This window comes from Monodon monoceros, unplaced genomic scaffold, assembly GCF_005190385.1.
Source record: "Monodon monoceros isolate NGI ecotype Baffin Bay Population unplaced genomic scaffold, NGI_Narwhal_1 Super_Scaffold_14, whole genome shotgun sequence".
Taxonomy (NCBI): Eukaryota; Metazoa; Chordata; class Mammalia; order Artiodactyla; family Monodontidae; genus Monodon; species Monodon monoceros.
The window spans coordinates 35,436,244-35,457,042 of record NW_021703770.1 but is presented as its reverse complement, the minus strand read 5'-3'; the positions used below and the strand labels follow the sequence as shown (position 1 = coordinate 35,457,042).

At 43.2% G+C, this 20,799-nt stretch overlaps 1 protein-coding gene and 1 pseudogene across 1 annotated transcript in view; one reads left to right on the top strand and one right to left on the bottom strand.

Annotated features, from left to right (window-relative positions):
- NIPAL2 (NIPA like domain containing 2) overlaps positions 1–14,322 on the bottom strand; it is a 73,012-nt gene extending 58,690 nt beyond the window's left edge. The window contains exon 1 of the mRNA XM_029223195.1: positions 14,158–14,322. Coding sequence (XP_029079028.1) covers positions 14,158–14,292 — 135 coding nt within the window. The 5' untranslated portion in view covers positions 14,293–14,322. The remainder of the gene's footprint in view (positions 1–14,157) is intronic.
- Positions 14,323–17,622: 3,300 nt separating this feature from the next.
- LOC114895325 lies at positions 17,623–18,464 on the top strand (annotated as a pseudogene).
- Positions 18,465–20,799: the final 2,335 nt, after the last annotated feature.

The window sequence follows — 20,799 nt, the reverse complement described above, 5'->3', positions numbered from 1 at the left end:
AAGATTCCGCCTACCAATGCAAGGGACACGGGTTCGAGCCCTGGTCTGGGAAGATCCCACATGCCGCAAAGCAACTAGGCCTGTGTGCCACAACTACTCAGCCTGTGCTCTAGAGCCCGTGAGCCACAACTACTGAGCCCGCCTGCTACAACTACTGAAGCCTGTGAGCCCAGAGCCCATGCTCCACAACAAGAGAAGCCACTGCAATGAGAAGTCCATGCACCGCAATGAAGAGTAGCCCCCGCTTGCCGCAACTAGAGAAAGCCCGCACGCAGCAACGAAGACCCAACACAGCCAAAAATAAATAAATAAAAGAAAGCTGCCTGTTGACTTTTGTATTTTTTGATGTGTTGGGTCTTCATTGCTGCGTGTGGGCTTTCTCTAGTTGCGGCGAGCCGGGGCTACTCTTCATTGCAGTGGCTTCTCTTGTTGCAGAGCACGGGCTCTAGGTGTGTGGGCTTCAGTAGTTGCAGCACGTGGGCTCAGTAGTTGTGGCTCGCGGGCTCTAGAGCGCAGGCTCAGTAGTTGTGGCGCAGCCTTAGATGCTCTGCGGCATGTGGGATCTTCCCGGACCAGAGATCGAACCTATGTTCCCTGCATTGGCAGGCAGATTCTTAACTACTGTGTCACCAGGGAAGCCCCTGACTTTTAAAATCTAGTGAATTCATATATACTAAAAACCAGAAATATATAGTATAAAGCAGGTGTCAGGAACAGTTTCCTGCTAATAGGGACATACCTCATTTTATTGTGCTTCACTTTATTGCACCTTGCAGATACTGCATTTTATACAAATTGAAGGTTTGTGGCAACCCTGCATCAAGCAAGTCTATCAGCGTCATTTTTCCAACAGCATTTGCTCACTTTGTGTCTCTGTGTCACATTTTGGTAATTCTCGCAATATTTCAAACTTTTTCATTATCACAGTATTTGTTACGGTGATCTGTTATCAGTGATCTTTGACGGTACTATTGCAAAAAGATTATGACACATTGAAGCCTCAGATGATGGTTAGCATTTCTTAGCAATAAAGTGTTTTTTAATCAATATACCTTGTTTTTTTAGACATGATGCAATATGCAATATAATTGTACATTTAACAGACTACTGTAGGTGTAAATATAACTTTTACATGCACTGGGAAACCAAAAAATTCATGTGACTCACTTTGTTGTGATACTTGCTTTATTGCGGTGGTCTGGAACTGAACGTGCAGTATCTCGGAAGTACGCCAGTACACATTATAAACTGGTATATCTTATTGTTCGTTTTTCTGAAAATTTACCTAATTATTCAAGGTTAATTGCATGCTCATTAAATTCATTTGACACATACCTGTAAAGAGTAGTAATTCAGTAAATCCTCATTAATGCCCCTAATTGTTGGGGAGGGAAGGTTCAAATTTGCAATGTTTCTTAAAAAAGGTGGTTTAATTACCTTCAAGGACATAGAGTGACTTGAGGCAAGCATTACTAAATGCTGTTTCCAATTAGAGGCTCCGTAAATGTGCTTTAATGACTACAAAATCCTCACCTGCAATCAGAACTGTCATTTGCATACAGTGAGCAGCCCTTATAAACTTGCCATTTAAATTAAAGACATCTAGTTTACTTCATTACTTTATTCAGAGTGTTATCTGATTTCTAGCATATTAGAATTAGTGGAAACTCAGAGCTTCTCTCTCCCCTGCCCTCTTTTCTCCCCTCCCTGTTGATCTGGAGACTGGTGGTCAGGAAAGAGAACAGAGGGCCAGAGAAGGAAAGTGACTTGTGCAAAGTCACACAGCTAGATAGATACCAGGCAAATTCTGGCCCCAAAGCACCCAGCTCATGTCTGAATCACCATTTCTTCGCAGACTGCAATAGGTAACCATCTGGCTAGTCAATGCCAATTTACCACAGTTTTAAAATTAGCAGGATCTGTTTCTTTTCCTCAGTGCAAATAAAATAAAGCAAAGATAATAGTTAGAAGGAAAGGTTGCTCCACACCTTAACAATGCAGCTAGAAGTACAGACCAGAGACACAGAAAGATGGCCTTAATTTTTGCCGTGCTCACTCCTGTCAGTACTGTAGCTCAATTTCTGGCTTTTCCAGGATGGCTTGACAAATAGATGGTGGGAGCCACAGCAAACAATTTATGGAGAATGAGGTTCAAAATATCAGTACCAATGAGTACTAAGAATGTTTTTGTTTTATTTGGAATAACAATCTTATCTCCTACTTTTTGGTGCCAGAATGTTCTTTAGACATTTCACATAAAGTCATTGACCTATAATCCATGGGTGGGGCAGTTTGGCCAGATGGCAATGGGGTATGATAACAGGGATGTGTGGAATTGGTCATAGTCTATCCCAGTTCTGTCTTTGAACTCAACCATATTCCTGGCTCTGCCTTCAAAACATAAATCTGGAATCAGACCCAGTGGAGCTAGTACATGGTTCAAAAGAACCATAGATTCAGAGCTAGTCTTTTTTTTTTTTTTCTTTTGTGGCATGCGGACCTCTCACCGTTGTGGCCTCTCCCATTGTGGAGCACAGGCTCCGGACGCGCAGGCTCAGCGGCCATGGCTCACGGGCCCAGCCGCTCCGCGGCACGCGGGATCTTCCCGGACCGGGGCACGAACCCATGTCCCCTGCATCGGCAGGCGGACTCTCAAGCACTGCGCCACCAGGGAAGCCCCAGAGCTAGTCTTGAACACTGTAATAGTCATATTCAACTCACAACTAGAATAATGCTACCTCCTGTTCCAGGCAGTAAAATATCCCTGAACATGGACGTGAGCGATCCAGTTTCGAATACCAGAAATACCATAGGTTAAGTGATTTAGGTCAACTAATCACTGCAGGAATGATCTTAAGAGCCTGAACCTGAAAGGAAATGATATACCTGAGAAATGAACATTCAGGTCACTTCATCTCACAGGAAACTCTTAGGAATGAGCTGGGGTTGTTTTTTATTTGCACCTAGTAAACAGGTAGACACAAATCTACTTCCAGAAAGTTGGGAGGGGATAGGAGGACATCCAAAATCTTGGCGATACATCCTTAAGTTTCTAGGAGTGAAGACTCATAATGTGTGCAACTTACTTTCAAATGATACATGACAATATAAGATGAAAAACAGAGGGAGAGAGAGAACAAACAAATATTTCACAATGTTAACTGGTGAATCTCCACGTGAAGGACATATGGTGTTTACTGTATTATTCTTAATTATCTATAGGTTGGAAAATTTTCAAACTAAGAAGTTAAAAAATTCTGCTTTATAGACTCAATGAAATTAAAGAGAATATGGATTCATTGAAAAAGAGTTAAAAGAGGAGATGATAACAAGGAAAGAAATAAAAGCAAGAAATAAAAAGGAAGCTGGCTGAACCAAGGAAAGAGATTAAGTAGAAAAATAAAACCACTGCACAGCTTAAAACCACAGGTAGACACTGCTTGGGAAAAACACACAAGGTGGAGGAAAAGGACATAAAATGGAAGTGATCAGAGAGAAGATGGTAGATATGGGAGACAGACAACTCGAAGCCCACACCAGAAGCTCTTCACTCAGTCATGCACCCATTTGGTATTTATTTAGTAACTGCTAAATATTAGGTCCTATTTCAGGAACTAAGGATGCAAAGTATCCTCGATAAGCTCAGAAGAGGTAGAAAAAGCGACCAATAACAGACTACCACCTGTGACATCTATAATAGAGGTATGTCCTGTAGAACCCATGGGAACAGAAGGGACAAAGTACAAATTTGCCTAGGTTGGAGAGTAAGTTAGCTTCCTGTGACTGCTGTAACAAATTAGCACAAACCTGGTGGCTTAAAACAACAGAAATTTATTCTCTCACAGTTCTGGAGCCCAGAAGCCCCAAATCAATTTCACTGGGGTGAAATCAAGATGGCAGGGCCCACATACCAAGAAGTTCAGTTGCTAGCTCATAGGGTATGCATATGTCTGGGTTTTATAATTACTCACAATGATTTTTCCAAAATGTTATATAGAAGTAAATAACATTTCCAGGTGCCTCTCTCCCCCTCCAACACTTGGTATCTTGGTATTGTAATTTTTTTTAAGTTTAGCTATTCTAGAGAACCTCACATCTCATTATGGTTTAAATTTCCATTTTTATAATGACCAATGATGTTGAACCTTCAGATAATCTTATAAACCACTTGGCTCTCTTGTTTCATTAAATGTTTTTCCAGACTGTCCAATTTTTAATTGATGGTGGCAGTCTTTTTGTACTTGATGTGTAAGAGTACTTTATCCCCAATATGATTTCTTTTTGAATATATGCATTCTGTACAACTTTTCTCACTCTGTGTCTTGCCTCTTTTTGCATAGAAACTTTTAAGTAATAAACGGACTTAAATATACTCTATTGATGAAGTAAACTTATTGATCCTTAACTTCATGTGTGGTACCCTTTATATCTGGGTTAAAAGTCATGAGAAAACTTCCTACATTTTTTTCTAGAAGCCTTATTTTAAAATAACATTTTGCATACAGGTGCACAGACTGGAACTTGTTTGCCTATACTGTGATATAAGGTTCTTTTGCTGTTTCCAATTTACTGTTTACCTAATCTGTTTAGTTATTAATTTCAGTCATTAAAATTTTTATTTCAAGGATTAAAGAAAAAAAAATGGCAGGGACACACTCTCTCTAGAGGCTTTAAGGGAGAATCCATTCATTGCCTCCCCCAGTTTCTGGTGGCTGCTGACATATCCTTGGATTATGGTTATATCACTTTAATCTCTGTCTCTGTGGCCACATTGCCTTCCTCTTCCATATGAAATCTCCCTAGGTCTTCCTCTTATAAAAAGATACATGTGACGGCATTTAGGGTCCATCCAGATAATCCAGGATAATCATCCCACCTCAAGATCTTTAACTTAATCACATCTGCACGACTCCAATATAGCTGGACTGGAGAGGCAGGCAGGAGGCTTTTCGTGCCATGGATCTGCTGGTGGTGCTACAACATGCAGGACTCTAAACCAGAGAATGTTAGGTCCAGCCGTGACTTTTAGAAGACTCATCCTGGCTACAGTGTGGAGGCTGGACTAGGAGGGAGCAAGACAGGGAATAGGAAAGCCAATTAGGAGATACTTCGGGATCTCAGAGAAGAAGTAGGGGAAATGTGGAGAGTTAATTACAACAGGGCCATAGAGGAACAATATTCATATTCATCACAGCAAACATTGGAGGCAACCTGAAATATGAAATGCTTTTTAGATTACCGAATGGGTTGGACTATTCTTACCACTAATCTCCTTTGCCCTTGTAGATAATTATGTTGTCTGCAATACTAACCCAAGCTAAGTTAAAACTATAATCCCATACGTGAAAAAGAAGAAAGAAAAATTTTCAGTCAGGAACAGAGTTTTAATTTGTTATCTTGGTTTTTGTATGTTATACGGTTATTGCCTTTCTATCCTGAGAAATTCTCATGACACTGGATCCAAATCTGGTGATTTAGAGCCAACAGAAAAGGTCAGGGTTACATACCACAGTATATCGTTGCTATTCTACAAGCTGTCCCATGCCAATTTTTAATCAACCTTAAAACCTAGGCAGAAAAGCCCAACATATTGCCTTTCCATACAATTAAGCACTATTACATTTTGTCTTTTACTCGGGAACACATTTACTTACATAACTGTACATTCATTATTTTAAAAAACTGAACTCCATTAAGGATAAGCCTTACTAAGCTTACTAAGAAGCCACCATGTTTTTTTGCTTTTGAGAAATTTAAGTTGCAGCAGAGCAAATTTATGGGAAAAATTTAATAAGACATCCTTTGGGGGCTTTTAACACTTGGTTAAAAGGAGAGCAACAATAGTTAAGGAAGGTGTGATATCACTTAAGGAAATCTTAAACTTGATTCTATTACAAAACAAATCAACCCCGTTTAACATTGGAAAGGCGAATCTTTGAAACAAGGACAGACATGCTGAACACAAAGAATGCGATTGTTTGCATCCAGATTAAGATGAGGTCCCATTACTTTCAAATTTTTCAAGAACATATTCATAATAATAATTTAAAAAATCTGTCATCTTCTGTTTCCAAAGAAGCAGGATTGCAGGCTGCCTCTTGCAGGGCCAGCCCAGGGTTTGCGAGAGGCTTCCTACCCTAAAGTTGGAAACTTGGGACCTCACTGAATGACAGCTCTTTCCCCAACATCTGCTTAGGTTTCAAGAGTACATGTCCGTTTTGAGAGCAATGCCTGCCTTGCACTCTGGCTGTATTTTGCCAGCTCCATCCTCCTGGAGACTGAACTCTATTGTCTATGTCAGGCCCCAGCCACTGGGTGAGTTTGTGCCTCAATATGGGGGAGGGATCATGACATTGCCACTCACTGACCTGCCAGGCCACCCACCAGATCAGATCTTTCTGACATCAAGGCAGGAATCAAGTTCAAATTTTCTCCTCTGGGACACTGTGACTTGGACTCTTCATTGTCTCTAAAGGGTCAGTCCTCATAGCCAAGATAATCTCCCCCATTCCTGGCAAAATTCTCGCATCCCACTGGTCCAGCAGGCAGGTTCCAACATACTTTATGATCATCCCACATATGATACCCCTAGGACTCATTGATGGTGACTGTGATTTGGGTCTGCAAGTATAGTTCAAAAGACTAATAAAATGCTGTACATGGAACTCAGAATTATTCTCTATTTTATGGCTGTGGCAGCTGCTTGTAACATGAGGTCTGCTCGTACCTTGCTCACAAACAATCACTCATTTCTCCACTGCTGTGACTCAGGCGGCCATATCCAAAGGTACATCACACTATTTCCTCTTCTGCTTTGGCTCTCTTTATTTACAATTACATAACTGTACTATGTTAGTCCTGGAAGCACAATGGAAGCAATCCATCAGATTATATAAGCAAGGGTAGCTTCACACCAGCCCTTCAAATGTTGTTTTTCAAGTATTTCAAAAGCAGTCTCTCTATCTCACTTTCACACATACACATTGTATGTTGTATAATGTACACGTGATATAATTTATGTATATCACACGCATATGTATGGCTACAGTTTGAGGACACAGTCCATGTTTTCCGATTTGTTTGATATCACTACCCAGCCCTGTTCTGTTGAGAAGGACCCTCTGCTTGTGATTTTTATTGAGTGGAATGTTGGTTGCATTCTGGGCCCTCATTGTCAATTAGCTGATCAAGATTAACGTGGGCTGTGACAAGAGGGAACATAGTGCTGCTGTCTCCCAAACAGCCCCAGAACAACCAGAGCCCTGCAAGTCCAAAGGCTGAAGAAGAAATAAAGACCCCCCAGAATTCACGGGATTCTCCTCAAGCTTGAATGACATACCAGCAATGCTGACATGGCTGGTGTGGACCCAGAGTTCTTCCGGCCTTCCACGTCATCCAGACTGATTAATTTCCTCTATTACTTAAGCCAGTTAATGTTAGGTTTCCTGTGACTCAAAAACCAAAGCCTCTTAACTTACAAAGCATTCTTGGTAGGGAAGCCAAGTTCAAAAGCCAGAAGAGAGATGGACTCCCGTTGCAAGCTAAAGAAGTCAGGCCAGGGGTCCAAGTTACTGAAAGGAGAAAATTTGAGAGGTGCCGAGAAGGTGAGGGGGTGGCTTAGGAAACAAGAGCTGGGGCTGTTGGCAGGCCTCAAGACGACCTGCCATGGCCAGGGTGGGTCTCTGAAGGAGTCACGCCAGGACAAACGCAATATTTGGTGGTGTGGAGCTCATGACTAAACATCTACTAGCCTGTGTTTACACGAGCCTGTATTTACTCCGTGTCTCCCGATGGGCGCCAAAGATGACAGGAGACCGTGCTGGGAGTGACCAAGGACCAGGCAAGTGACAAGGTGAAGCAAATGTACAGGTAGGTACATGCTGAGAATTATGTGGAGGGGAAGTGGAGTGTTAGCTGCCAGCCTCCAGGCAATTAGGACACTCTGGTGGACCAGGACAGACCGGCCAAGAGCTCTGACTTTATGTAAAATGTAATTCTGTTGGACGGAACACGTGGGGGTAGGTTAGGAAAGGTGTAAACTGAATAGAGGAATGTTGGACCTTCGGAAAACAAAAAACAAAAAACACTCAAGCTAAAATAAATAGCATTTAAGTCTTAACGCTAACACGGCATGAGCCTTCCCAAGCTGGGGTGCTGGTCCTGCTGGGTGGTTAAACTATAGTCAATGTCTGAAGACGTCATCACACTACTGCCACCAAAACCTGTCAGCTGTTCCCAGGGCTACACACCCATCCACCCCAACCCTGAATTCTGGAAAGTGGCATCAGACATGGGAGGAATCTTCACCTTAGTACTTCAAGATAACAAGTGTTCCAATTAGGAAATTACTGCAATCAGGAAGTGTTCTGTAATGTGAATATGTTTGGAGAGTGAAGGGGAGGCAAACATCAAAGGGAGTGAGGAAGGCAGTGGATGTAGAGAAATCAGTGGTTTTAGATTAAAGAAAACAGAATTACATCACATAACTGACATGATTTCTCTTATTTCCACTTATAATGAGTTAAGTACAATAATTATTAATTATTAGAAATATGTATTTTATGACATTTTCTATAATATAGGTTGACTGTAATACTTCTAATAATAGCTAGTGTTTACTGAGTGCTTTCTATGTGTCTGGAACTATTTGATATACATTATCTTATTTTATTCCTACATCAACTTTATAAGGTATGTAGTGTTATTACCATTTCAATAGAGAAAGCCAAGATTTGGAGAAATTAAGAAAATTGCCAACGCACCTAGCAAAGAAGCTGAGCTTTTTAGACCACACTATCCTTGAACAAAAAGGATAGCTTAGGGGAATGTCATCCTTTCCATGGTAAACTCTCAAATGCCACTTTGAACAATCACCAACATTTTAAAAAGAAATTGTTTAAAAAATTCTCCTAAGGAAACAAAATGAATATGGCATACCACTTCCCACACCATCTGGGTAAAACATGCAAGTTGAACAGTCATAGCAATCCTAATATTTTTTAACATCTTAAAATTGTAGAATATAATAGATACAGGCAACTGTAAAGAAAATGATATAGATGAACAATTTACTAAAATGAATTATTATAAGGCCAATACCCTCATAACAGCAACCAGATCAAGAAACAGAAATTGGGCACCCATCCAAAGACCTCCCTTTGCCTCATCCCATCCCATCCTCTCCTTTCCCCAAGGAAACACTGGCCTGACTCCATGGCAATCACTTCCTTGCTTTTCTCTATAGTTTTATGACCCAAGTGTGCATCCCTAAACACTGTGAACGAAGGCTGTCTTTTTTCCTAATAGGTCTTTTAGGTGTATTTTAATCTACAGGTTCTCCCTCTATCCTTGCTCTCCTTTTTTTTTTTTCCCTTGTAAAAATGATTTTTGAAGAAACCGAGCCACAGAAACCTGTAAACTGAAGTTTCCCACAGCCTGAACTTAGCTGATTGCATTAATGCAAATATTATAGCTGGTTAATATAAATCAAGCCGTAAAGAGGATATCAGGTAGATTTAAAGGCAAACACGTGGTGTGACAAATTCACAACAGCATTAAGAGTCTGTTCCTCTAATAAGGACCACGGGATGATGATGATGATAATGGTTAAAAAAGCTTTGATACAGTTGCTTTGAGGTAATCATTTTCTTCCTTCCTTCTTTTTGCTGCCTTATACATATATCTCGAAGAAAATGTAGTAAAGGGAAAATGCCATGTTGGATACATAAGGATGGCAAAAAAAAAAAAAAAGAGAAAAAGAAAGAAAGGTCAGTAAGTATAAACAAAACAAAAAAGGGATTTTTCTTGGGAAGGAAATGGAAAGGACCAGCAACATCTACCTGGCCCTTTGGTTATTTGTAAGTTTTGGCACTTTTCTTTCTCTAAGAGGCAATCAGATGCAGCGACCAGCAGAAAGGAGATAAACGGTAGCAAAGCAAAATCAATAAAAGGGCAACATAAAACTCAATGTGATTTTTCTTTAGTACAGTGAGACAAGCCATGTTCATTTTCTCCTACCACGTTCTTTTCAAGCCTTAGTTTCTAAGCAATGGCCTTCAGGCATGGAATAAAAATAGCTTTGCAGTTAAATCTACTTGCTGTAAGATCTGGGGGCAAGTTATTTAACACAAGTTTCCTTACATGAACAGTGAGGATAATATGTACCTTACGAGGTTGTTCGGGGCTCCAATGAGATAATAGCTATAAAGTGTCACATAGTAAATGCGTAACAAATGTCTCTTCGATTCGCCTCTTCCCTGCCAAGTTGTATCAATTTTCCTCTAAATATGTTGACTTTAAAAATTCAAGCCATTGAACATCAAAAGTTCAAATAAAGGACATTAAAAAAATCTAAATTTTTCATTTCACCCTATGCAGAATAAACCTTTCTGACAGTGTCTTTGTGAATTTAGATATTTAGCAACATGGATAAACTTAAAGAAACAGCCACAAAACCCCTCTTTCACAATATTCCCACGTTCATCCTTTCCTGTCCATTCCCTCTACAGCCTTGCCGGATTGGCACTTATTTATTCAACCAGATAGCATGAAAGAGTCTGGGGATCTTCTATTCTAAGCCTAATTTTACCAGTAAGGAAAACTGAAGCCCAGTGTGACGCCCACGTGAACTCCGCTAGTTGACAGCAGAAACTAGACAACAGCCTCTAACGCTGGTTGCAAATTAAGTGCCTACAAGGCGAGTAGGTAAAAGAGATGAGAGCAAAGAGAGGGGCCTAAGTGGGGAGCACAGTTGTTCTAAACAGTGAACTCCCCCTCACAGTTATCACGTGTGAAAGAGGGCCAAGTTGCTAGCACTTCTAATATTTAAACAGTTCATGGAAACTTGAAACCTTATATATAATCTACTCATTTTTAAACACTGGCAACATATTAAGCATTTTCTAAACCTCTCTGCAGTTTGACACAAGATACGTCTACGGGCTGGATTCGGTCCATAGCTAGCCAGAGGCCTCTGCATCCTGCTAACCCTAATTTGTGTGTCCGTTTTTTTTCTTTTGGCTGCGTTGGGTCTTCATTGCTGCACGTGGGCTTTCTCTAGTTGTGGCGAGTGGGGGCGGAGCATGGGCTCTAGGTGCGTGGGCTCCAGTAGTTGTGGCGCACGGGCTCAGTTGCTCCGTGGCATGTGGGATCTTCCAGGACCAGGGCTCAAACCCATGTCCCCTTCACTGGCAGGTGGATTCTTAACCACCGAGCCACCACGGAAGTACCTGACCCTAATTTAAATGTCTTTAATTTGCTTTGATCCTTTTACTCCCTCTTTGAAAAACCTTCAATGGCTCTCCACTGTCTACCAGATATAGTCCAAACTTCTTTACCTCTTGTCCTTCACGGCAATCCATGACAATATCTAAGACCCGAAATTGTATTTCCACCTTCCAGTCAGTATCAGTTTTCCACTGCAACCAGAATGGCCACTGACTTCTACTCTAGGTACAAAAATGTTTAGAAGGGCACCTGCTCAGACAGCGTGGGCTGCTCCTTGGTCTCCAGACTTTTCCCTTTCTTGGAATGCTTTCCACCTGTGACTCCCATCAATGAAACTCTGTCTTTAGGTGTCCAGCTCAAATACTACCTCTCCACAAAACATCCTTGATGGCCCCTGCTAAAACCCACCTTGCTCTGAATTCCCAAAGGACTTTATATTCCTCACATGACACTTAAAACATACTGCCTTGTTTCACAGTTACCCGCATAGCTCGTTTCCCCAAGCACCTAATAACATTAGGAAGGAAGGAAGGGGTTGAGTCTAAAGACTATGTTGAATATCCCACAGTGATTTGTACAAAGCACGGAGCTCAGTAACCATCTTAGAAACATTATTTTTTATACTGAAAACTTGTGGATGAAACATAAAGAAAATACCTTTGTAGAACTTTATTGCATCTATACTTGTATGGGTAGACTCCTAAGAGATGCAGATGGCGCAAAGGCCTCACTTCCCTGATTCCCTAAAACATTTTCCCCACTGAACTTCTACTTCCTACTTGTTTTGGGATTTCTTCCTCTAGAAGCACTCACATCTTTGCCTTAGACGACACTGATTCTAAGCGGGCACTGTTAAATATTCATCTGTCACCTGAATGTGTTTCAGGGAAGTTGGTCTTTTTCTGTGAGTAAGGTTAATTTATCAGATCTCATGGTTGTCTCTTGGAAAGACACAGAAAGCTGGGCTATCAGTGAACAGACACTGTTCAAACATTTCAGTAGTGATAAAACTTATTAAATCCTGGCTATCCAGCAATCAAGGTTAGTTTCGAGTCCTAAACTTTCATCTCTCATTTTGTTTTCCTGGAGCCACTCCCATTTTCAGCCATCTGTATTCAGTTAGTGTCCAAAAATAAAAGAAAAATTAGATTCCATTTTATTTCTACTGGCCTGCCCAGCACTAGAGGCACTCCATAAAATGTTTGCTGAATGAATTTTTAAAAATCAATTTTTACTTTTGCTTAAAAACAAATGCAGTCGCTGAAAGGATAAAATACCACAATCTTATAAGATAGTCTAAGTTTGCATAATAATGGGAAAAGCTGATATAGTCTTACCTCAAACTAGCTATGCTTGGGTGTCAGCTGGGTAGTTTCAATTAGCATATCCTGGATACACCCTTTCTAACCTGTACAATTCTATATTGTCAAAGGCAAGTTAAGCCTTGCAAACATAAAGTTAAATTCTCACATTTATGTCACATGATAAGCTGTGTTTGGTGTCAGAGAGCCAAGATGATCTTGAATTCCAGGAAACATTAAAGAAAACTAATGACTGCAGGAGTTTCCACTCTGCAAACAATGTTTTCTGTTTTGGATGATGCCATGGTAGGTCACATTTACTCTTTGATTCCTTTACCAAAAGACAAAATATCATTCTTAAACTTTTATTGGGAGTGCTTCTAGCATAAGCATATTATAATATGCTTTATAACATATGCTAGCATAAGCATAGTGTAACAGATATACTCAAAGAACTTCCCATAAAAAGCAATTCTTGTCTTTGTAACTCCTGTGGGTGGAAGCAAGGAGAAATGGAATCCAATAGGCTCTGTGCCCCCATTTTTCCTATTTTAGTATGTTTTGTGGTAAAACAGACTCAGAGTGATACTGTCTCCTTTGTTGAATACTAATAACGTGAACATGCTTGTTTTGTCTTTATATAAGTAAATTATCTTCCGTGTTGGTTTTGAAAACAAAATTTTAACATTTCAGAAACTAACATTCGAAACACTTTTCAAGCATAAAAGGCTTCTAGGCCTTTGATTATTGGTAAAATCCCTGATGTAGAACAACAGCAACAAATATTTTATAATTATATTGTTGTAAAATAAAAAGAACCATTGATTTGTTAAAGAACAAGAACAAAGCAACACCCATATGAAAACAGAAGGAAGCTTGGAATCGACCATATCAAGATCACTTGCACCCACTAGAAAGAACAGAAATACGGCTAGAGGAAGGGCTTTTTTTCTGATCTTAAACCAAGCCCCAAATAAATGGGCAGCTCTAATCCTCTTTGATTCCGTTAAACGTGTATTTCCAGCGTACACGCACGTTGTTGAGGCTCTCGACGTTTCCCCAAAGGGCCGGTGAAAAAGGAGTCTGGCAATCGCAAGCTGAGAGCACCAGCGATCCTCTCGCCGCAATGGAAGAGCTGTGCTGACACACTGGGGACTCACACACACGCACACGCTCAGAGCATCCGCACAGAGGTGACATTTGGCGGCCCTTAACGAGTTCTCTGATTCGGGGAACACAGTGTCACTTATTTTTTTTGAACTGTAAAATGATCCTGGCGGGTGGGGGGGCGGATATGGGTGGAGGAGATTCGCCCCGCACTCCTAGAATCAGTCCGGGAGAAGAAGGCGGATTCAGGCCGGAGAGGCGGGATGGTTGGGGCCCCAGAGGCCCATGACCGCAGACCTGTGCGACCCGCTCCCAGGGATGGATGCCCAGGAGAGGCAGACCAGGGCTTCCCGCTCTCCCAAACGAGGGGCAGTGAAGTCAATGTGTGGTAACATCATGTCAGCTCTGCCCCACTTGGACAGCGCGGTGTCCTTCTGAGAGTCGGCGGGAGAGCGGCCGAGGAGCCGGAGGCGCCGCGGCACCACCCCGGTCCCCACCAGGCGGCGGGGCGGCCGGCCCTTACCTGGTTCCGGCGGTACCAAGCGCCCGACAGGGAGCCATTGCCGGCGCCCAGCGCCCCGTACGTGAGGTTCCGGGACAGCTCGTCCAGGGCGGCCGAGGCGGCGGCTCCGGGGCCCCTGGGCGCAGGCGCCGCCATTAGCTCTCGCTCCCCGCGCTGGGACTCGGGCTCCCGCCTCCTCCCGGCCCGGCCGCACAGCACGGCGCCACAAAGGAGGCGCGCCCTGCGGAGGCCGCGCCCGGGCTGCGCCGCAGCCACTTCCTGCTCGGTGCCCGGGCGAGGCGGGCGCGCCTGGGCCACCTGGCTCCCGCCCCCGCGCGGCGCCAGGTTCCCGGAGGAGCCCCGCGCTCTGCGGCCTCCCGGGGCGTCTCGGCTCGCTCCGCATCGTCCCGCCGCCGGGCACTGGCGAGCAGAGGCCTCACGGGCCCGAAGAGGGAGAAGAGCCGCGCCCCTCTGCGCGCCGGGTCCGCACCTGTTGGGGCCAAAGCCCTTCCAGCCCCAGCGGCGCGGAGTCAACACTTATCGAAGTGAATAGGTGTGAAAGGAGACATTGGCGAACCCAAAGCAGCCACCTTCACTCCGCCTGTACCTGGCAATCCAGCTCTCTATCTCAGATGCAGTGTTTCTCACTTGTATTTTTAAAATGGTTCGCATATGGAAAAGTCCCGAGTTCCCGGAAAATATTGTAAGCGACATGAGAATAAAGATCGGAGAGATTAAATCTCAGTGCCAACACTTGATAGAGCCTTAGCAAATATTCCTAGAATGAAAGAAGGACTCTCCAGTGGTAGCTGGAGGACCCTGACGTGTTTTGGGGATTGGATGGGGTTTCCTTCAGATGCAACCAGAAGGACATGCTGAAAAGTTGCCAGCCACTGCATACAAGAATTTAGGTTGGGAGATAATTGTTAATGGTCTTAAGGAACTCTAACCAGATGTTCCGGTTTTATCTGTATTCAAATTCTACTGCGATACTACAGATGATGTTAAGTACCTCTCACCTTGAGCACTCTGTGATTCTGTATTGTTGCCTGAAGCCCTGGAACTTGCAGTTCTTTGTTCGCACGATGCTGAGCTTCTTCTTAAATAATGTGCTATGACTGCCGTGACTTCATGAAACAGAGACCTTCAAGAAGAGAGAATTGCTGCCTAGCGGGGAACAGCGAGAAATGTTCTTAGGGAAATGTGCAAATGAGAGAAGAAAATGAGAAAAAAATCATTTCAGATAGAGAAAAAATAAGACATCTCCGAGATTGTATAGTTTCTTGCTTGAGCACCCAAAATGTTCAGTGAACAGTTAATATGGTAGCTATTTCCAATTTTATGGCTCATGTATTTCAAATAAGTATCTGAAGGAAAAACAGTCTATTTTTAATATTTTCTGTAACATTATATTACGTTGTATATTGGAGGCTTTATTAATGCTTCTTTCCTTGAGATGGTGTAGGGTACAAGTAACAGAATATCCAAGTAAAAGTGGCTTGAACAATAAGCATCTGTTATCTCCAAAGGGAAGGTGGCTCTGTGTGGTTCTATGACGTCGTCACCTCCATCTTTCTGCTCTGCCATCTCTGAGGTATTGGCCGTGTCCCTGTTCGCGGTGGCAGCTCCAGGCATTACATGCAAACACGATCATAGTTAGAAAAGAAGCGGGGCTTTTCTTCTTACGCATCTTTTTATTAGAGAGGGAAACCTTTTCCAGAATCCCCTTAGCAACCTCTCCCACCAGGTCCCATTAGCCAGGACTGGGTCACATGCCCGTATTCTACCTGCCAGGGAGGCTGGGAAAGTGATTGTCAGGCATTTCCAGCCTTCGGAGCGGGAGGCGAGCTCTGCCGGCAGGGAAAAACCGGGCTGGGGTAAGAGGGCACCACCGGCAGAGCTTGTCACAGCCAGTCTTTAGGGTATTCTATCACCCATATTGTAACCAGTCATACAGTCTGTAATGAGCAAAATAATAAACAGTTTGTGTTACTTTCCTGTTTTTTTATTTATTTTTTGCGGTACGCGGGCCTCTCACTGTTGCGGCTTCTCCCGTTGTGGAGCACAGGCTCCGGACGCGCAGGCTCAGCGGCCATGGCTCACGGGCCTAGCCGCTCCGCGGCACGTGGGATCTTCCCGGCCCGGGACACGAACCCGTGTCCCCTGCATCGGCAGGCGGACTCTCAACCACTGCGCCACCAGGGAAGCCCCCTACTCTCTTGTTTAAAAGACTTCCAAACCTGCTCACTGACGCAGTGAAGTTCACACTTCTTAAGTCTGTCAATATGAGACCCTTTATGATCTGGCCCACATTCAGCTCATTCCCATTTTATTTTTTAATTAAAAATCATTTTCAGTTTCTTGGCATTTGTTTAAAAACCTTTAATTTTGGAGGAAGATGGCACTCGGTGCAGAATAGGTATGATGTCTAGCCTGTGATGTGCTATTCTCCAGATTCCAAGATGTCGCTGCTGTTGCTGTGACTGTCGTAGCGTGTGCGGGTAGTTGAAACAAAGAATTCGTGACCAGTGTTCCTTCCCACACAGTTCACAAGGAGGCGGCAGGAAGGCCGTGTGAGCTATTTTGGTCCCAGCAGCGTAGGCAGAGCTGGAGGCTGTTCCGGGCATTGTGATGGCCTCTGCCTTTTGCAGGGTTTCTTCAGGGGATGTTCTGTTCACTTTACAAGATGCCCAAAGCCTTTGATCAATCTTCTGTCCTCAACTCTGGAACGGTGGAGGTCTGCCTTCCTCAGTTAATTCAAAGAATTCTATTCTGGGGCACATCATTTGAAGCTCAACTTCACTGCGAACTTCGAGAGCAGGGTTACATTTTGCTTGGGATCACTCTCTTGCAGTCTCCACGAAATAGGTGTGTTTTTTTTTTTTTAAGTTGAGAATTATGTTTTATTTTTTAAAGTCTTTATTGAATTTGCTACAATATTGCTTCTGTTTTATGTTTTGTGGCCCCGAGTCATGTGGGATCTTAGCTCCCAGCACCCCCTGCATTGGAAGGTGAACTCTTAACCACTGGACCACCAGGGAAATCCCTAGTTTTTTTTAAAAATTCATCTTTAGCATGAATCAGTCAACACTAGTTTCACTAATGATGAATGTCTAAGGGGATAAAGTAGTTATTAAAGATTAATTCAGGTATCTTACATCATATACAAAAGCCAACTTCAGATTAAATACTTTAATGAGAAAGGTAAAACTCTAAATCTTTTAGACTAACCAAATGATCTCTACAACTGGAAGTATAAACAGTCTTTAAAGTGCAAATGCTAAAGGCAGATGGTCTGGGTTCAAATCCTGAGTCCACTGCTTATTTACTGCGTGATATTGATCAAATGGCTTAATTTCTCTGTGTCTTACATTCATCATCCATGAAAGGAAATTAAGAGTACTGAAACACAGATAGTACTCAGTAAACAGTGTTTACTATTTATGACCTTAGGATAGAGAAGGATTCCTTAAACAAACAGAAAAAATGCAAACCACAGAGGAAAAGACTGACACATACAATTACAATAAAATTAAGAACTTTTGGAAGTGTCACAGAGTCGCTAGCTGGCGAAGAGCGCACTGTCCACCCAGTCCCCGCGTCCCCGCATCCACCGTGGCCGTGGCCAGCGAGGAGCTAGCGAGCAAGCTGCAGCAGTGACTGAAGTGGGAGGAGGTGGACGGTGGGCTCCAGCCTGAGCCCCGAGCCGCCCCAGTCCCCGAGTCCCAGCCGCGGGCGTCTGCCTGGGCACCCACGGCCAGAGCCCACGCCGAGCTGAGTGCACAGCTGAACCGACGGCTGGACGTCAACGAGGGCGCGGTGCGACCCCGCCGCTGCAAGGTCTTCCACCTCTACTCCGAGTTCCCGGAGTTCAGCCACCGCCTCATCAAGGACCTGGAGAGCATGTTCAAACTGTACGATGCCAGAAGGGATGGCTTCATCGACCTGATGGAGCTGAAGCTGGTGATGGAGAAGCTGGGGGCCCCCAGACCCACCTGGGCCTGAAGAGAATGATCAAGGAAGTGCACGAGGACTTTGATGGCAAACTCAGCTTCTGTGAGCTCCTGCTTATATTCCACAAGGCCGCAGCAGGGGAACTACGGGAGGACAGTGGGCTGATAGCACTGGAGAAGATTTCTGAGATCGATGTTGCCCCGGAGGGCGTCAAAGGTGCCAAGGACTTCTTTGAAGCCAAGGTCCAAGCCTTGTCCTCTGCCAGTAAGTCTGAAGCAGAGCTAAAAGAGCAAGATGAGTGGAAGCGGGCAGAAGACAAGAGGAAGCTCCACCAGGCAGCCTTCCGGGAACTCAGGGCCACTTTCAGTACATAGCTGGGCTGAACTGGACCTGTGTCCACAGCTGTGCCTCACAGATGCCCCAGGGAGAGCTGGCCGGGCACCCTCGCTCCTGCTGACCCTTTGCCCCAACAAGCCTCCACAACCACCACCCAGTGCGAACTCCTTAACCTCATCGGGGTGGCGGGGGGCGGCTCTCGCCTTCATTTGGGAGCCCCTCCCAGAGGGTCCAACTGGCCCCCTCAAGTCCCTCTCCTGCTCGCCTTCCTTTGTCCTTCTCCGTAGCCGGAATGTGCCTCTACTTGGCAACCTTTACTTCTTCCTTTTATCTTTCCCCCTCCACATCAAAGAGTGGCCTGCTGTGTTAATTTGCACAGATACTTCTTTCTTTGGTGGTCCTCAGGGGAGATAGTCCCTGGAGGCCTATGATGTTAATGTTGCCCATTTTCTTGGGTAATCCTTTTCTGTGACTCTTCCTGTCATGCCCCTCTCTCCTTTGTTTCCCATCCAACTTCCCTGTTCTCGTTCTTAGCCTGATCCTGCCGGGTGCTTTTGCATCTTCTGTCCTTCGATGACGCTGAGGTTTAAGTCAGGCCAGGCTCGACCACCGCCTGTCCCCTCTCCAGTAGGAGGAATGGCATGCTGCTGAGATGACACAAAATAGTGAAAAGATAGGAGATTCTGTTCTTTCCCGTCACCTTTCTCCTGTCCTCTTAGCATTCCCCCTAGATCTATTCTTTTCATTCTTCTTCCCACTTCAGCCTTTTTTTCCTACCCCTAAATACTGTGCTACTTAACTGTAAGAATGATTATAAGTAATATTAATGAGTAGAAGAATTCCCGTTAACTCTGACTTCATGCAAATTATATTACAGTAGACCCCTGACATTCCCAAGTGACAAATCCAGAGCCTTCCAAAATCCCAAAAGTCATGACCCTCTTCACCATCTAGCCAGTTTCCAACATCTGCTCTAAGGTGCTGAGGTGAAGCTGTTTTTCAGCATAAATTTTTATATGTTATGAGTTCTTGGGATTTCTCACAAATAACAGGGGTTTGTTGTATTTTATAAAATAATTTCTAACATCGTATTTATTTCTTCTCTTTTTAAACTGCTGTCTCTACAAAAAGAAAACATCTTTTTGTACCACCAAATGTTCGTAAAGATGTGTAGCATCAGAAACTACTATTCATTGCTGATTCTATAGACATTGGAAATAGTCTGACATTGTTTGGTAAAGATGAAGGTGCACATATGAATTTCACTCTTATGAATATATCCCAGAGAAACTTCTATATGTGGATAGCAGAATTGTACAAGGATAACAGCACTCTTTGTAAAAACAAGTAAACAAACAAACAAACCTGGAAACAGCTCAAGCATCCATCAACAGGAGTAGTGGACAAATGAACTTTGATACATTTATATGATGGAATACAATACATTGTTTGAGTACATCCATACGTGAGAAAATCTAAAGGAAAGTAAGGGAATGATAAACACAAAATTTGGATAGTGGTTCAAAGGTATTGGCAATGTTCTATTTCCTAAACTGGGCAATGGACTACATGGGCATTCATTGTATTATTATTGTTAAAGATATGAATTTATGTGTAATATGGCATAACTTTTGTACTATTATATATTTTATAACTAATACAAAAAACTAATTCAGGAATAAAAGCACGGTTTTGTGGTCAGAGTTTCCAAAAGTTCAAGGTCCATAGACCTAGATTTAAGTTCAGTCTTCTGCTCTTTATCAGCTACATGGCTTTGGACAAATTCTCTGAGATTCAGTTTCCTAATTCATAAAGTGAAAATAATCATATTTATCTCAAAGTCTGTTGCAAACTTTCAGTGACAGGTAATATGAGTAAAAAATCTTATAGTTCAGTTCAGTTCACCAAACATTTACTTTGTGCAGGAGCCAAAGACACAAGGATAAATGAAACATGGGCTCTGTCCCTCGGAGCTTGCATCGTAGTGAGCAGATAGGCAGGTAAACTGGTAAACTCAAGTTAACTTCTGCCTGAGAGCTAGGAGAGAGCAAAGAAGATGCACTCAGCTCAGCTCAGGAAGGCAGGTGCTAGCCTGAGATGGCTACCTAGAGGGAGGTGATGTCTGTCGCGAATCCTGAAGGATGAGTTAGCCAAATGAAAGAGAGAGGTAGGGAGTGAACAGGGCTGGAACAGCATAAACAAAGGCCAGAGGCAAGAAACAGCATAGTTTGTATGTTTTCACTTTAGTCTTGGGTGAGATGAGATATACTCTAAAATAAGGATAGAGAGACTGGGAGGGCCAGGAAATTGAGGATTTTGCCAGGTAGGTTGTCAAAGTTGGACTTGACTCTTTTTTTTTAAAATTAATTAATT